Here is a 17,930-nt window from a genome sequence, read left to right on the forward strand (position 1 = left end):
TTTTTCGAGTAAGAATATGGTCCTCTCTGGATTCTACTTCTCCACTCATTGGAAGTCACAAGCTATTATATTAGATATTTCAGTGATTTCTCATTATTTTGTATTGCATGTTTCATAAAAGATTTTCGATTTGTGATTATGATTTACAGTCACCTTGTCTTGTTAACATATTTGCAGGAGCCAACATACAGTACTGTATAGTTGAGATCACTCCTAAATTATAAAAGAAATCCTGCATTTACTATTTACTTTCTCCCAAATTCCAAACAAAAATATTATTTAGCAAGAAATTAAAATGGGACACACTGATAAGATGCAATGTTTGCGAAAACTGCAAAGAAAACTACACGCAGAAATGCTAAATACAGGCACTACTGGAGTGATCTCAATTTATTTTGCGGATCTTCTCACATGGTGTGAAAAATATGTTTATAATAAAGTTATAAGTTCACAAAAACATTTTAATAGCCAAATTTATTATTTTATGCTGTTCCAAAAAACTGTCAAATATAGTGAATGAGGTGGTCCATGCCTCCTAAAACTTAGTTTGAAATGTAAATTCTTCTTGTGTAATACACAGAAATTCAGTGTGAACTGGCCTAAATGAGGAAATATATTAGCATATAAGTGACATTGCAAGTCGTTTGAAAAATTACCTCTCTTAAGTGTCTTTAAATTTTAAATATAGCCTGTCTGAGCTTTATAACTTCAGCTCTTGTGCAGCACCCTGGGCATTTAAGCGGTCCGCTTATTTGACATTCCAACAGGATGTTATGACTTGTTTTTGGACGTCCGACATTATTCTCAAGAGAGGTGTGCTCCAGGTGGCTCTGACTAAAACAGGCAGCCTTACAGGTCCTCTCTGCTGGGAGACAGAAGCCATCTGGAACTCTCAACAGGCAACCCGGGCATACACGCCAATATCCATACCACCACTACCACTGGGTCACTGGGACTACAGCAACATAGACTCAGAGATACCTTTTATAATAAAGAAAGGAGTGCTGCAGGCACAGGTGAAGAAAACCAGGCGATACACTTCATGCACAACCGAACACGAGACAGTTTACATAAACATTTGCATCGCTCTGATGTGTGGGATAATGAAGCCTTTAAGACTAATAAATATTTTAAAATGTTCCCCGCTGTCAGTGCCGAAATGAACAGCATCTCACAATGGATGTTTTCTCCGGCTGTGAAAATGAACCTAGCATTCGCCATTCATGGCTATTAGTGGTAATGATAATTGCACCACGCTAATAATTTTACTCCATCATTTTTTTCCCAACGTGAGAAAAACATCTCCATAGCATGCCTTCTCAAGTCTCTCCCTTCTGATCACCCCCTCTCTCCTTCTCTTTCCCATCTCTCTCAGCTCACTGAGCCTGGTGAAATATCTTTCTGACTAAATGATTTTTTTTGCACTGTGGGAACGTTGCCATGGAGACTGCGGCTCCCCCGACCCCCACCTTTCTGTGTAAGTGTGTGTATTGGGGAACGGGTAGTCGTGCTAACTGGCGTGTCTTCACCTCAGAAGCGTCTCTGGTAGTGTGGGCCGCCGCAGGTGTACGTCTCAGTTTGCCTGTGAACGGACAAATCCTCATCCCCTTTCTGTTTCTCTCTCCTTCTATGCTATCTTGTCCTTACACACCCGCACAATCCACCCGCACAACTAATTCCAATTTACCCAACTAGTTTTCTTTTCTATTGTTCTGCTATTCCTTTAGATGTATTTTTCTCTTAATCCCGTTTATGCTTCTTTCAAAATTCTCGCCATGCTGGTCTCTTTCAAGAACGTTCCCCCTGCTTTTCTCGGATTTGTAGTCGACACACGGTAATTCCCTTCACCTCTGTCTCTCTTCCTTTATCTGTGTGTGTCAGTGTGGAGGGTTGGAAGAGAGTGCTGACTACAGATATTCTGTGGCTTCTATGAACGGTGCATTAGACTCACATGAACACAGATGAGAAGACTCGGAGAGCAGGCAAGATGGAGGCAGATGAAACAAGCATTGACTTTTGAGCGGATGTTCTCCACTGATGTGGAGAAAGGTCTGAGGTCTGAGAAGTGGGTCAGGCTAAATTTATAGATAGGATCTTAAGGGAAAGTTCACCAAAAAATGAAAATTCTGTCATCATTTACTCACTATAAATTTCTCTTTGGTGCCAAACACAAAGGAAGATATTTGGAAGAATGTTGGTAACCAAACATGTGCATCATCCCCCATCAGTTACAGCCATAGTGGGGAAAATAAATAGTATGGGTGTCAATGGGGGATGAGATCTGTTTGGTTACTGACATTCTTCCAAATATCTTCACTTGTGTTTAGCAGAACAAATACATTTACACGGGTTTGGAACAATCTAAGGGTTGGTAAATGAAGACAGAATTTTCATTCTTGGGTGAACTATCCCTTAAAGTATGTGTTTGCGTGCACAGGGAAAAAAACAGAGAAACACAAACAGAACCTTGAACATGAGGAATGAAATGCTGCATTTATATAAAGTGGATTCACAGTGACTAAACACTTTATGAGAGTAACTAACTAACGCACAGCATAATGCACAGTGGAATGTGAAAAGGGAGTAAAACTCAAAAAGAAAGAGGTACAAGGAATGTCAAGATGATCCACACCTTATCAACAGTGCTTCACATGAACAGACAAATACGTAGTTGTATCACGCAAACACATGGTAATGATTTTCATACATATGTTTTATTTCAGCCATCATTGCTCCAGCCTTAGAATCATCTTAATCATTCACATTATCATCCTCCTAACAGTTTTTTGGGGGATTTTTTAATTTTTTTGCTTTTTTCAATATTGTTTTAATTTTTATTTTTTTTTCAGCTGAAATGTTCTCGCCCTGACTGCGTTTCATTTTCATCTTGCTCTCAGCTTAATCTGAACATATAAAAAAGTAAACCTTTCGAAGAAAACTAAAAAAGCAAACAAACCAACATACAAACAAAAATATACCCAGAAACTGTAATACCATTTCAAAGAGGATATACAATATTAACAACATCACTGATCGTCAGTGTTTCAATGATATTGAACAGGTCAACATGTTTGTCATTAGTACTGTTAGTATCAAGTTCATTGTCAAATTTTGTGTTGAGCATCACTTATTAAATTATCATTGCATCAAGTTGACATCATCCATGTTAATATAAGCATGCAAACACATTTCCTCGGGATCATTCAGAATTGCACTGACACAGAGAGACAAAGGAAAGAGGGGAGACAAACGTACAGAAAGTACAGACCGAGGCTGCAAAAAAGAGAAAGAGAAATGGAATGAAAGACGGACGTATCGTAAAAATGAGAGGTGAGTGCGGAAGCTGACAGAGGGGTTCAAAGGTCACTCTACAGAGAACGTGCCTCCACAGTGTAAGATCTAAGGCAGCAGAAGTGTGTTGTCCTCAGACACAGGGCTGCAGACAGGAGCTGGATGGGGCTGTGGGTCGATACCACATCTACGTGTATGACGGAATCAATGGGCTCTTAGAAAACAACAAGAGCTGATATATGATAACGGACTAAAGACTGCGCACACACCAGCGTGTATGTGTGTGTGTGCACAAGCTCGATAGCTTGACGGCTTGGCCCGATGTGTGATTAATAATAGAAATGGTGAAAATATGAGCTCAGGGGCTGGCGTGGAAAATAATTATACTGATATACATTTCATGGTTGTTTGTGATTGGTAATTTAGTATTCCTCCATCGAGGGGTATGTGCAATAGCATTGGCAGTGGCTGTACTGCGATATTAATAGCTGCAGTGAACCTGGATATCAATGGTACGTGAATTGATAAATGTAGCTGTTTCTTGGTCGATATATAAGAAGCGCCTATTCTGATATACAAGGACTGTACAGAGATGTTTGGAATGCGAGATGTAAACAAAGTCAAACAAAAGTCGTGTCGGGACCCCCGTGGCACTAAAATGAGATAAGACTACAAGTCTCCCTCTTTATCTCTGTTCGCAAGAAATGCTCAGCCGAAAGAGATGAAGAGTCTTTTTTTCTTTTAAAGACAATTAAAAACATCCGACATTTATTTCCTGGCCACCATAGGTTTGTCCCCTCTTACACACATAGCACATTTACCAAAAAAAGGAAATAAGAACACCCAACACGAGAACACAGATCAGGCTAGGGACACTCAGTGTTAGGGAAACAACAGAGACAGATCAACAGCACATTCTACGACCGCATCTGAGAAATACACCCTGTCCCTACCTAGTGCAACAGGAAATAGTTCATCTAAGACACAGGACAGGAGACACATTTTGATTGTTCAAAACAAAAACTCTGTGCAGGAGAAAGGACGGGGCAAGGGGATGCGAGACGTTGGTGGCAAACACGGGGTCACAGTGACATATACGACACACGGGCATATGCACGCACACACGAACCGACGAGCAAACGCATATCGACACAAAAGAATACTCCCACAAACACTTAGGTACACGGGGAGGAGTCTTTCCGAAGCGGTCCTCCTGGCAGAGGGGTCATGTAGAGCACGCGCTTCCTCTTTTGAAATGAGAGAACTCAAAAAAAAATCCTGCCGTGGTATAAAAATAAAATACTATGGTCAAATCTTTCCCAGGACGTGCACGTAAATCCAAGGTCCATCCTAGATAGGGTCCTCTGGCAATATTTGAAATCAATGTTAGCTCCATGGAAGAGTCCGCAAAGGAATTCAACTTGCCAGTGCGTCCGGGCTGGGGAATCATATTTGCAAACCCACCAACTGTTCCTTTCTTATCTGGTAGAACAACAATGGTAAATAAACTAAATAAAATGAATTGCTGATCTTAATGAGCTCCAAGCAGAAGGTGATTAAAATGCTAAAGGCAGAGGGACACATTTCAACACTGCACAACGTGATTGGCCAATGCGTCCGTCCTTAGTCCTCCTTCTCCAGATGGGTACAGTAATAAAGTAGTCCTCTCCAGAGATATGGGAAACAGTTGCTAGTGTTCTGCATTGGCAGAGAAGACCACTCCAAATACTTGTCCGACTGAAAACACTTTGTATAGATTATTTGTTTTATAGCTACGCACAGACACCCGTACAAACTCTCTCACACAAACATGCACTCATACACACACACATTCGTGGTCCAGAATTGATCAGGTTTCTTGCCTGATTCTTTTTTTTAAGTAATTAAAATGTTTTAGGCTCAGTTTTAAATAACTAAATAAAGATCATCTATTTTTAAAGTGGGAATGTTCATCATATTTCCCCTGAATAAATCGTTACATAATTTGACGTTAACATCATTCCTGAAGCAATACCATCCATGCCAGAGTTTTATTATGATTCCAAGTGTTTGTATGGTTGTGTTGTCTGTCTGTGTGTGTGTGTGTGTGTGTGTGTGTGTTCCAGGTTTAGGTGGATCTCTTTATATTGTGTTGGGTTTGCAGGGAGGAAAAGCACTAACATAAGCACAGTCTCTCTTTTCTGGTTTTGTCTTGATGAACAATTATTCACAGGTGAAAAGAAAAAATGTATTTCTGTTGCTAAAAAGATAATGCTGACCTGAGGGTGAGATAAAGAAAAAGACAGAGAGAGAGAGAAAGCACTGTTACAGGATTAGTTTATTCAAAGAGTTACAGAAATGTATTTACCTTTTCTTCTGTGGAACATACAAGTCGAAATTCTGAATACAGAATTCAAGACAGTCACAACGGTTTAGGACTAGTCCTACTGAAGTCATCAGTTAGACGGAATGAATCATTTCCTGCATTTAAACATGGCTACTTATCAACAATATAATAAATAAATAATATTGTTTTCAGTTTTTATGAAACGTTAGGCAAGCTCTTGCTCCAGCCGAAATAAGGGACACTTTTTAATCCTGTGAGGTTTAAATTCTTCAACCGTCTGTATTCCACAGAAGAAAGAACGTGATAGGGGTGCTCTTTATAAGAAGTATACACACACCAGGAGGGTTAAAAGTGTTACATAAGATATATTATTTGGTGAAGTAACATACTGTTTGTTGTGTGTGTAAACTCACATCTCTACTCAGAGTGAGGGCTGTCCACCACTATGTTTGGCTTAGGGGAGGGGGTGGCACTCTTTGACACGTATGAAGTAATGGATTTCTCCTGGGGAGGTGGACATTAAAAACAACATACATTAACATTCTTGATTTGATAACATTTTATGTGACGTCTATAAGAAAATGTGCCCTTACAATTCAAAAAATGTTCTTGGAATTTTCATAAATAATTGTAACCACAAGTAAAAATCCATTATTGTATATGGACTTCATGGTTACATATTTTAATAGTACACTGCATTGTAACATACTTTAGAACATAATATATATAATATAACAAAGGAAGTTGGTATTGTTTGTTAAAACATGGCATTAATGTATTAAATGCAGTCTCTGTCATATATTTTAGAATGAAGATTCTAAGGTACACAATTCATTGTTGTTATCAGGCTAAACATTTTCTTGTTTTTACACTTTTCTTACGTTGAATTCACTCTGCATTATTTTTCTGCATTATAACTCACCAATAATAAATAAGTTGGTATTAAATATTATTAAGTACTCATTATGTAATCATAATGTTCTTTCTATCTTTCTTTTCTCATTCACCTTCTTCACCAGTCTCACTAATAAGGACAAACTGGCAAAAATGAAGGTTAAAATCAAGGTTAAAGCCGTTTTAATAAGGACGTGGGCATTCCCAACACACGGTGCACATTAATTGATTCTCACATGCTAACACACACACATTCCATGTGGTCAAGCTGCCTACCTCCGCCAGCTGGTGCCAGTGTTCAATAGGTTTGCGGGGATTTGCCAGCATGGCTGTCCAGTGCTCTCTTCCCGGCCCATCAGCATCACTGCCCACACGGCACATCCCGATCACCTCATTATGACCGATACTGAGAGAGAGAGAGAGAGAGAGAGAGAGAGAGAGAGAGAGAGAGAGAGAGAGAGAGAGAGAGAGAGAGAGAGATTGAATTAATGCAGTTAGGCTAAAAAAATGAAGCCCAGACCTATAGCACAGTGCATCCATTACAACAAATGGATGAGAGAGGGAAAGGAAAAGAGACATAGAAGACCTTCAGGAGCACAAACTAACAAGATATAAAAGCAGACCTAATTGCCATCATGTAATTAGAAAGACACAGACAGGACACGCTATGTCATATAACCAACCTGCCCATTAAGACCCACTCACAGACATTCACGCCCGCACGCGCGCACACACACACACACACACACACACACACACACACACACACATTGAGAGAAGATTTTACACATGGTCCTTTAATTACGCAGACACAGGCTGAGGGATCATATAATTATACAGACAAACAGATAGAACAGAAGCAGAGAAAGACAGAGGTACATCCAAATTATTGAATTAGGATAAACAAAATCAAGCAGAAGCTCAAAGCAGGAGCACATGGAACTGTTTGCGTGAAGAATCGTAACAGTGGGCTGATGGGATGTGGCTTATGTGAGGTCTACTGATTACACGGATAAAGAAAAAGAGGCTGAGAAAATGTGCAGAGAGAGAGAGAGAGAGAGAGAGAGACATAGAGAGGTGTCATCATCATTTAATTACCTGAAAAGTGAGTATGAAAAGCTTCTAGAGTGAAGATAAAATAACAAGCAAAACAATCACTTTTGTCCGTTTCTCTGATTGCTGGAACGATTGAGGAGAACAGCGGCCATTAAAAAGCTGGATGTCATGCCAAATTGTGATTTACTCAGTAGGACATGTTTCTGCATCAACATCAACAATAGGATTTTTAGAAAAAGGGTTCAGGCTCAGGCACTTAACAACATTCAATAGAATTTCTTAAAATATTTTTGGTGGGGGTAGTACACCCTTAAAAAAGTGATTCACAATGCTGAAAAACCATTGTTTCATAAATGGTTCGTTTTTTAGTGGTAAACAGATATTTAGACTAAAGACGTGGAAAATAAATGTTTCTTACAAGAATCTTTGACTAAATAGTTATTTGGGAAACCACAAATTATTCTTCTTTAGCATGCTAGTCACACTTTGCAAACCTGTATGATATTCTTTCTCACTGTCAGATTTTCTTCGCTGGTTTAAAATTTTCAATATTCATCAGTCATTTTCGGTTAAACTGTCCCTTTAAATTTAGGGAAAGTTTTAGTTTTCAGTTGGAGATAGGGATAAGGTTTATGAGTATTTGATAAATATGCTGTTTAAAACCCAATAAAGGATGTTGATCTAGCATAGCGCATAATGGCATCTTTCAATTACAAATAAGTGCCAGTAAGGTTTTTGTCCAGCCTCTTATGTTGACAATTATATTACAAATATTTTGATTTTGCTTTCCAGTACAAATATAAAAAACATAAGATTATGGCATGTTATTCCGAAACAATTATCAATATTAAGCGAGTCTGTGCTTTAAACAACCAAAACCATCTGTATGAAAAAAGTTGATTGAATTATGAAACTTATTACATATTAACGTATTACTATTAGTTTATTTTTCAAAATTTCAAAATATTTGTGTTCACCTTATGCATAATCATTACATTCAGCGTTTTTTCAGAAAGCATGTCACACCTCTTCTGCGACTACTTGACAGACAACCCTCTTCTCTCAACAGGTATTGGTCTAGCTTTTGTTGAAACTAGTAACTTTGTATTAGCACCTATTGTACTATTGCTTTTTTATGACATAAAAATTGCTAATTGCTCCCCGAACTCTTTGTAAGTCGCTTTGGATAAAAGCGTCTGCTAAATGACTAAATGTAAATGTCATTTTGCTTGTCAAGTAAATGTATCTTGATTTCCTATTGGTCCTCAATCTGAGCTCATCACAGCCGCTGTTTTTCCCAGATCTGCTGAATTTAAACGAACGACTTGACTTTTTCTAAGGCTGCCAGGATAATGTAAGCAAATTTAGTTGAAGCAGTCTGCTTGAAAAACAAATACTTCATCTCAAACAAGAAATTTTGTTTTATTTTGCATGCACCTTTATCTCCCAACTCAATGCTAGTTTGAATCCTTACATGGAAACATATTGCAAAATTGTTGTTTAGCATGTCAGAAATGACTCTTATCCAGTAGATAGGCTTTTAGCACAGATGGCATGCAGTAATGCTAAGAGCCATTACTTGGGCGTTATCTGTGGCGTGCAGGCGAGCTGCTTCGTTAAAGGGTTGGTGGTGTGCCGCATGCCATAGGGGAGAGATAGAATCTCTGAGACCACTGACAAATACACATTAGAGAACTCAGATGTGAATTTTCTCAGCACTGCCTAAAAAAGCATCTGATGCATGATTAGTATGCTCATGATTTCTGCAAGGCATATTTTGTTCTTCAAAAGAACACCAAAACCTGGGCATACACATAGCAGCAGGAATACTGCCTACTTAAAAAGTAAAGCTATTTATACTCAAGCTACCTGTACATGTGACTCTGAGGGGCTATAACGTTGAAGGAGGCTGCAGGAAAGCCACACACACACGCAAACAAATCGAGGTGACCTAAGGTGTGCCCACCAGACAAGAAACACTGGCTGCATTCAACCCCAGACACTGTTTCCATTAGTATTAGGCCACCATGTATATTCATGAGGTGTCATGTCTTCATGCAAAATAGTGCAGACGTCCACCAGGAACGAATCTGACACACAGGGGCATATGGTCCTATGTTTAGCAGAACAAATATGTGCAGGAAGAACTCTAATTTAATAATTATACAACAAATAATCCATCACTATCAGCAATGCTGCTTTTTTTATTGTAAAATGTACATTAGGTGTATACAGCTAAATGAGATCCTGATGATCCTGAAAAAATCGACAAGGCATTCTGCACATTCTCTGTTTATGTCTAAAAGGGACATTGTACCCAAAAATCAAGCATCACATGAATTCAGGTAGGTCACATTAGTTGAGCCTCCTGATCATAACATAAACAATTCCTCAACATTTCAGATCTGTTTTAGGTTCTGCGTTCATTCTATCTGCTGACTGTCTGTTGCATGGATGCAAGTTGCTCCTAACATCCCCCTCCATTTGCAGCACTATCACCTGCATGACAGCCCTTTGCCATAGTGCTCACTAATCTACGCTCTCAGGAATTTCACACCAGAGATCTATTGCACGTCTTCAGTTTGTTACTTTACCTTGTTCTCAATACACCAGCTCATTAACTACTTGGTTATATCAAGTGTATCTTATGTAAATGAAACGATGTGAATAGTATTGTAATTTTATTCTGCTGGATCTGTTTCGTTACACCTGGAGATTTTCATTCGCTGTTGTCTCCACTCTGTCCATCCGTGACAGTGGGAGTTTGGCCAGAATAGAACCATATCCCCGACATCAACAGACTGCTGTCAATAATGTCTATATCTTATTTAACAGAAGGGAAGTAAACAAATATTAAACATTTCGCAGCTGTTTTCATACTATTGAAGTGAATGGTGAATACAACCGTCCTTGGTCCGCAGCTTGGACATTTTGCTAAATGCTCATTTTGCGTTCAACACAGAAAATATTTTCAATGCACTACAGGAATGCAAAGGGATGAAGAAATGAAAACAGAATTCTTATTTTTGAACTAACACTGTAAGACAAAAGCGTATGCTGCCTGTCAAGCCATATCATTGCCCGGAGCTTAACACATTGCGGCATCTCAACAGGAGAACAGCTGTCGTGATCTTACCAGTCATAATCCATGACAGCGATGATCACCGACACGTTCTCGATGTTCTCATTAGGAATATCAAAGACCAGAGCTTCATTATACGTAGGATTAAGAGTATTCTTTTTAATGGACGTCTTCCTCTTTTTCAGCCGTCGACCCTCACAAACCAGAGATGCTTTGACGTACGGATCTGAAAAATAACAAGATAAAACTATAAAGAAGGATACAAAGATAAAACGAGAGAATTTCAGCAGCTGTACGTAATGCATCCACTACATTAATATTAATGCTAATAACTGCATCAATAATTATTGTATTAGCATTAGTGATATATTAGAAGCGGTGTAATGATGCTTGCGCCAAACATTCCTAACGCACCATGATGCAACAAAATCACGTCCTTTAATCTTTAGTACATTACGTTGAGCCTCTCTACAGTAATTAAATTAGCCAACACTTATTAAGGATGTCTCTCATCCTTACGACTGCCATGTTGATGCCTTTATGAGGCGTTTCTGTTTTGACATTCAACTTTTCAGAGGCGCTATATAATATTCACAGCTTGGAAAACTGATATTTTTATGACCTTTATTGTTATTACCTTAGTCACATGCTGGACGTGTGACATTAACGTTATTAATGAGTGTTGGTTTCATCACGGCTGAATGTTAACAATAAGCTACTGATGAGGTATTGCGATTAACTAAAAGAGAAGTTTAGAGCGGAAGGGAGAATGGGTTGGGTGGGCGTTTACCTGAGAAACCTGTGAGGTCCATGGCTTTCAGATTGGTGGCTTTAATGACGGTGGCGGTCAATCGGCCAGCTGTTGGCAGGTAACACAGTGAGAAGTTCAGCTCTCCCAGGTCAGCTTTCTCCTGCATAAGAAACACATAAGAAGGGCAAGAGATCACATCAAAGGCTGTGCTGGATTTGGACACTATTATTGCATGTAATGCTAAATAAATGAAATGAAACATATTTTCCATATGGTGATTCAAAACATTTTGTAACAAATTCAAAGCATCTTTACAAATGTACAGTACTGAAGGAATATTAATGTGGTTGTCAACACTAAATCAAAGTTTATTTCTAAAAGAAATGTTTCAGGATCAATTCAAACAAAGCTCACAGATAGAACTGTTACCATGGAAAATAATTTCTCTTCCTTCATTTTGTATAAACGCTAAGTGGAAGTCAATGAGGCTGTCTATTAGCATATAAATCTATGGGGCAAGTAATTGCACTGGAATAAACATCAAAAGACTGTTTGGGGAGTAAAGCTTTATGTAAAGGAAAACAAAAAATTAAAATTATATCATGTATAACCTGTGAACCTGTATAAATGTTGTTGTTCTGTTGAACACATTTCAATATATTTGGAAGAATGTAAGCAACTATCAGTTTATGGCCACCATTGACCATAGAAAAAATACAATGGTAGTCAATGGTGCCCCAAAACTGAAAGTTGCTAACATTCTTATCTCTGTGTTCAAAAGACAAAGAAATGTATACAGATTTGGAACGGGTAACAAAACCAAAAAAAACTTTAGCGCTTGTACTGTATGTGATTAATGAAAAACAGATGGATCCTCTGATCTGAAAGGCACGTGTTGAGATGCTGCGTCCGTTTTTCCTACTAAACTCTTTGTCTAGACTTTTCATCTTTGTCTAAAGCTCCTGTTCTGCCAGACAGAATTTATCATCAGCTATAATGAAAAAAGCACAGGAGCAGCCGAGGTAAACAAAAAAGAGCTACAGTATTTCATCAAAAACGTCAAGCATCTGGGATACGTGTTACAGAACTACAGAAGCAGGCAGCCTTAGGTTTGACTCCAAACACGTGATTTGTATGCACCCAGAGCTTTATTCTGTTACACACCACAACGCTGCAATGAAAAATTACCTCAAGTTATTTTCTAACCAGCTGAGTGGGCAGGAAAAAGCTAACGCCACCTGAGCAGCTGATTATCTGGAGGATGTATAAAAACATTCCAGTTGCACCAGTCATATGTGGTCATATTGTGAGACATAATTCGCTCCAGCAAGCATGACGTTTTTTTAATTTGTCATGTCGGACTGGAAAGTACAGTAGATGGTGCCAAATTGATCTTCTTTCCTTTATCTGACAGATCTGCGCTCCTTTAACCTTGTGCCATATTTCCTTTAACCACACAATCAAATCTCGTCTCTGTTCTTAAGGTACGGGCACATTATTCATTCAAAAATAATGATGTTGATAAAAATGTTTCTAACAAACGCTCTTTAAAATGCTGTGACATTTTTAGAAGTACTCTCAAGAAAGCACGGCTCAAGTGACCTTCACTAATTTCAGGTCATTTTTTCTAGAAGGACAAGCGCATGCATCGCTGAACCTCTTCACACCTCTGTTACAAACATCCCCAAGGACGTGACAGCAGCTCAGCATGAAATCATGCATGATGTTCACTTGCGAGTGTATCATAAATATGAAATGGGTTTTACTAGTGCACTTCATTGAAGTGCTATATATGATGCTAACATTATTACATTTGTTACATCGATGCATTTAGCAAATGACAGAATCCAAAGAGATTGACTGTATGTCATGATGGGAATTAAAGCCTTAATCTTTGTGCTGCTGACACAATGCTGTACCAAAATCATACTGCTTAGATTTATTATTTATTTAACCTTACTGAAGGGTTAAATAAATAATTCGTCCATTTATTCAAAGACCCAGTGCCTTGAACATGTCTGCCCTAACACAGTGGTTCTCAAACTGTGGACCATGCCCCTCTGGGGGGCCCCAAGATGGAACCACGAACTGTGTTGCATTTTATGAAATCTAGATATTTATCATAAATTGTGTGAAATCAAACATCAGAATAATAATAAGACCACCAACCAAAATAATAGATTTTCCAGCATTTTATAATAGAATATGTTTTTGGTTTGATTAAAATGATTAGTTTAAGATTATAAGTCTTTATTTGGGGGGGGGGGCGCAAAGCAATGGATTCTACACAAAGGGGGCCTTACAAGAAAAAGTTTGAGAACTACTGCCCTAAGATAATTTTTAATGAAACTGGAACTTAGGGTGGGACATATTGAGTGGCTCCTCTTTTTTAAAAAAGCGAGAAGCATTTAGTTTACTCAACACAATCTCATAGGAATTCGTACACATTTTATGGGGTGGCTAATTTGAATGAATAAATGCGATCTTATTTGTACGTTTTAGTGAGATTTGCTTTCACACCAGAGGTGACCAGGGGTTTATGGGTGGGGTTAGGGAACGGCCTTCAGTATTGAATATGAATTACGAGATCAAATATGATCTTTTTAGAGCATACTGGTTTATAGGTATCTATAACTATAATAGCTTAACACTAAAAGCCCGAAAATGTTTAAGATATTTAAAAGAGAAAGCTGCATAAGATCTCAATCCCAAGGGAGTGCGCAAGGTGATAAAACGAATAACTTCAATGCACTGCAAGTCCCTTTGGATAAAGGTTGCTGCCAAATGCACAAATGTAAATTTCATTTCAGGCATTATCTCACCGCGGCTCCTTCCACTATGTCTCTCCAAATAGGCTTCTCTCCAGTCCCCTCGCTGAAGTCCAGCAGGTTATCCACCACCACTTGCCCTATGAGGTCGTGCCTGGAGAAACGGTCAAAGTCGTAGACGGAGAAGTGGAGCTTGCGTGAGTGCAGCTCAGCCAGCGGCACGCTAAACTGGAACGTCTCATTAAATACAGGGTTGAGAGTTTTTCTGTGCACCTGTAAACCAGAGCGACAGAATCAAGAGCAGATATGAGCTAAAGTGGAATAAATTAGATAAGTGTAAAAGCTGAGAACGTCAAACGACAAAGTAATTCAAATGCCCTGGCTGATACAGATCTATTTTAATATGAACTAGGGCAGTGGGGGAAAAAAATCTCACACAAATGCATCTAGATCTTAATGAGTCCTAAGAGGGGCTGCCATCTCAACGGTGGATTATTAAACAGGCAGCAAAAGCCGGTCGCAGCCTCAGTAGAATAAAAAAGATACCTTAGTCTGAAATTTCTTCTTTCTATCAGGCAGTAAGTAGATCTTGACATAAGGATCGGAGAACCCATTGGCGTCTTTTGCCGGGAGGTCGAGGGCTTTCAGTATCTTTACCACCAGCTGCTCCGTGCTGTGAGAAAGACACATCAATGTCAGAGTAATTCACTTTGAACTATCTGGAACTTTCTTCGCTCGCTAGAGTCTGTTTCGGCATCATCTAACCGGCGTTGACAGGGGAGTAGGTTTATGCTGAAACAGACTGACAACCGGGCCACTGAATTCACAGAGCCTCTATGGCTGTCACCAAAGTCCGGAAATAAAAAAGCCAAAAAGGTGCCAGTGGTAAAACTCTACTCAACAGCTTGGAATGAATTGACGGATGGAGTGATACTTGTTCTGCGTTTGCTTAAAGGATCTTGTATGAACGCGAATAAATGAGATAATACATCTCTAATGTGAATACGAAACATAAATATTTGATGTGCACCGCAATGTCCGTGGCGGTTGGCGAGAGCCCTCGACACGGGTCTTTATAAATAACCCACAGCTTATTATAAACCAAACTGTAGGTCATTCCTGCAGTGGGTTGTTGCAGTCTGATGTCAAACACAGCGTGATGGTGAACTTCTGAAAGCGTGAGGTTCACCCAGTGTTTGTACAGATGTAAATAAGAGAGGCGGGGGAACTTCTGTGGTTACTAATCAGGCCTTGTTGGAACGTGTCTCTCAGCAATAACAAATGCATCCCCCCTTCATTAGGACACTTGAATAAATCAACAACAGTGGGGGAGGGACAGCACATCCCGAAATTCAATAAACCCGCAAACAGACATGTCGATCACAAAGAATGTGTCATTAACTAGCTCATGACAGTTGAGAGGGAAACAAACGTTTTAAATTATTAATTTTTCTTATGGAATCTGGAGGTCACAAAAAAATCTAATTATACTCTAGCATCTTATTATAGCCAGACAATGTGATTTCTGAGCTTTCTAGACTTATATGGGCAATTAAAGCATTATGGATGTGACATATTGTGTTGTCGATGTGACATACAGACTCTCATCTAAAATATTAAAGCATCTGTTTGTAGAAAACCCCTGTTGATAAACATCAGAAAATATCGCTGTTCTATTTTAAAAAAGGGGAATAAACATTTATATGACACAGAAATGACCAAAAAAGTTTCTGTGAATTAAAATGCGGAAACAATAATACCCAACAAATGAAGAAGGGATGGCTCTGCATAGAACATAAAACAGTTATTAAAAAATGTTAGTGCCCATTTATGAGGAATATGCACCGTTATGGATTTGACCATTGTGAAGGCGGCACTTACTTGATATAGAAAATCATGCTTCGAAAAAAATGCTTTTGGGGGTATTTTAACTACCAAATGTTTTTAAGGTTGACATTTGCATGGAATTGCCCAAATGATATCTGTTTGGGATATTCAATTTCATGTCAATGGCACACAACATGATGACTTTAAATCAGGCTGGTCTTTTGAAATGTACGGTGCTATTAGCACTCAGATCTATATAGAAAATGACAGACATTAGAGTGTTCATTTAAAGCCGCCCCTACCCCACACCGCATGTAGCAGTGTCACAGTGGCGTTTCATTATCCAATGACAGGCTCCCTCCACCCCTATAAAATAATTCTAAAGAAAACAAGAGCTCAAACTAAATACATGCTTTCACACTGCCTGAAAGATATTGTCCAGAAAACACAATGAACACCACTCAGCATGAATCTGACAGGTAGATGGATAAATTAAAATAATAAAACACAAGAATTCAGCTGAAACCCTCACACACAATAGGTTAGTAATGGCTGCTATTCCCGCGGCGCCACAGGTGTTGTCGGCCGACCGCTGTGCTGATACAAAGCCGCGTCCCGCGGGATGCAACTCTGACTGACGGTGTCAACCTGCCCGCTATTCCCAAAATGCTTGTAGCTGTGACACATTCACATTGATGCATTTCACATGCAACAGCATAGCAGGAGGTGTGATGATGTCAATTAAACACACACGGGGATGAGATATAATCTCGGCCGCCAGCTCTCACTCTGACGTGGAGCATCATTCAATATCCTGTTGCATTTCTTTAATTTAAAACCCCCGTTCGTGTGTCGCCCAACTCAGAAGCAGCGGAGCATAAAAAGACTGATAATGTAATGAACGGGGACAGATCTGTCGAATCATTTATTTAAACTTCTCCCAATGTGTGAAGAATGAGGTATCAATCTCCTCTCGCCCGTCTTCTCGTTCTCTTTCCCTCCTCTGTAAATTCTGGGCAAAACACAGCGCCATGTTATTATGTGTTGACAGGCTGTGCTGTTTAAAGTGGCTGGTCATATATAATTCATGAACGAAACAGCTTCTCCTTCCTTCATTTTTCAAACATCAGCACTTTCCACTATTCTAATGTCCCTCCTCGTGACGGCGAAATAAAGGACCGGGACTGACGCGCGAGGGCTGCCCGCAGAGGGCCTGATTATAACTCATTGTGCTGACTGCAACTCCCCTGCCTCTCCTTTTCAAATTGTGGGCCTTGACGATGAGATCTATTTTTAACCATCTAAAGTATTGAGAGACAAGGATCCACATTGTGTAACAACTCCATACGAGACGATTTCCCGCGGGGATGGGAGCTGGAAAGATGGATCTCACTTGAAGGCGTAGCGCAGGAGGAAGCTGATTTTGCCGCAGGTGTCGCCCTGTTTGCCGTCCCCCTGGTCTCCTTGGCGCAGCCTGTAGAGTTCTGGTTTGATCTGACCGATGCTGGTCAGCTGCTCACTCTTCTCTTCACCGTGGAAATCAGGACTGGAGAGCTGGTGAGTAATGGTCTTAGGCCTGGAGAGAGAACAGAGGGTGAACACTCATTCACACATGCATATAAAGCACAAACACCCATCATAGCGGGTGCTGCGGTCTGATGTGGTGTTTAAGGCTCGAGGCTAGTAAGATGAAGCTGTCGAGAACAAGCCAGGCAATATTTTACCTTGAAAATCAAGAAAGCAAAGTGAACTTTCCTTGAAATGATTTATGAATACTATCATGAATGTAAAACAATGTTTTTTATTTTTATAATGATAATAAAAAGAATAGTTATTCCTTTTATTTATCATTTAAAATGTACAGTTGGTTGAATTTGTTGTATTGCCTTTAGTTTAAGCATATTTAACTAAAAACGTTTTATTATAGTAATGAGA

The 17,930-nt window shown here is 39.3% G+C and overlaps 1 protein-coding gene across 1 annotated transcript in view; it reads right to left on the bottom strand.

Annotated features, from left to right (window-relative positions):
- Positions 1-2,702: 2,702 nt before the first annotated feature.
- Positions 2,703-17,930, bottom strand: part of syt3 (synaptotagmin III) — a 29,130-nt gene continuing 13,902 nt past the window's right edge. The window contains exons 6-13 of the mRNA XM_079456700.1: positions 17,389-17,571; positions 14,715-14,841; positions 14,223-14,441; positions 11,440-11,560; positions 10,704-10,875; positions 6,788-6,917; positions 6,031-6,121; positions 2,703-5,549 (exon numbers count right to left, since the gene is read on the bottom strand). Of these exons, the coding sequence (XP_079312826.1) occupies positions 6,035-6,121; positions 6,788-6,917; positions 10,704-10,875; positions 11,440-11,560; positions 14,223-14,441; positions 14,715-14,841; positions 17,389-17,571 (1,039 nt within the window). The 3' untranslated portion in view covers positions 2,703-5,549; positions 6,031-6,034. The remainder of the gene's footprint in view (positions 5,550-6,030; positions 6,122-6,787; positions 6,918-10,703; positions 10,876-11,439; positions 11,561-14,222; positions 14,442-14,714; positions 14,842-17,388; positions 17,572-17,930) is intronic.

The sequence above is a fragment of the Barbatula barbatula genome (genome assembly GCF_947034865.1).
Source record: "Barbatula barbatula genome assembly, chromosome: 5".
NCBI classification, from domain to species: domain Eukaryota; kingdom Metazoa; phylum Chordata; class Actinopteri; order Cypriniformes; family Nemacheilidae; genus Barbatula; species Barbatula barbatula.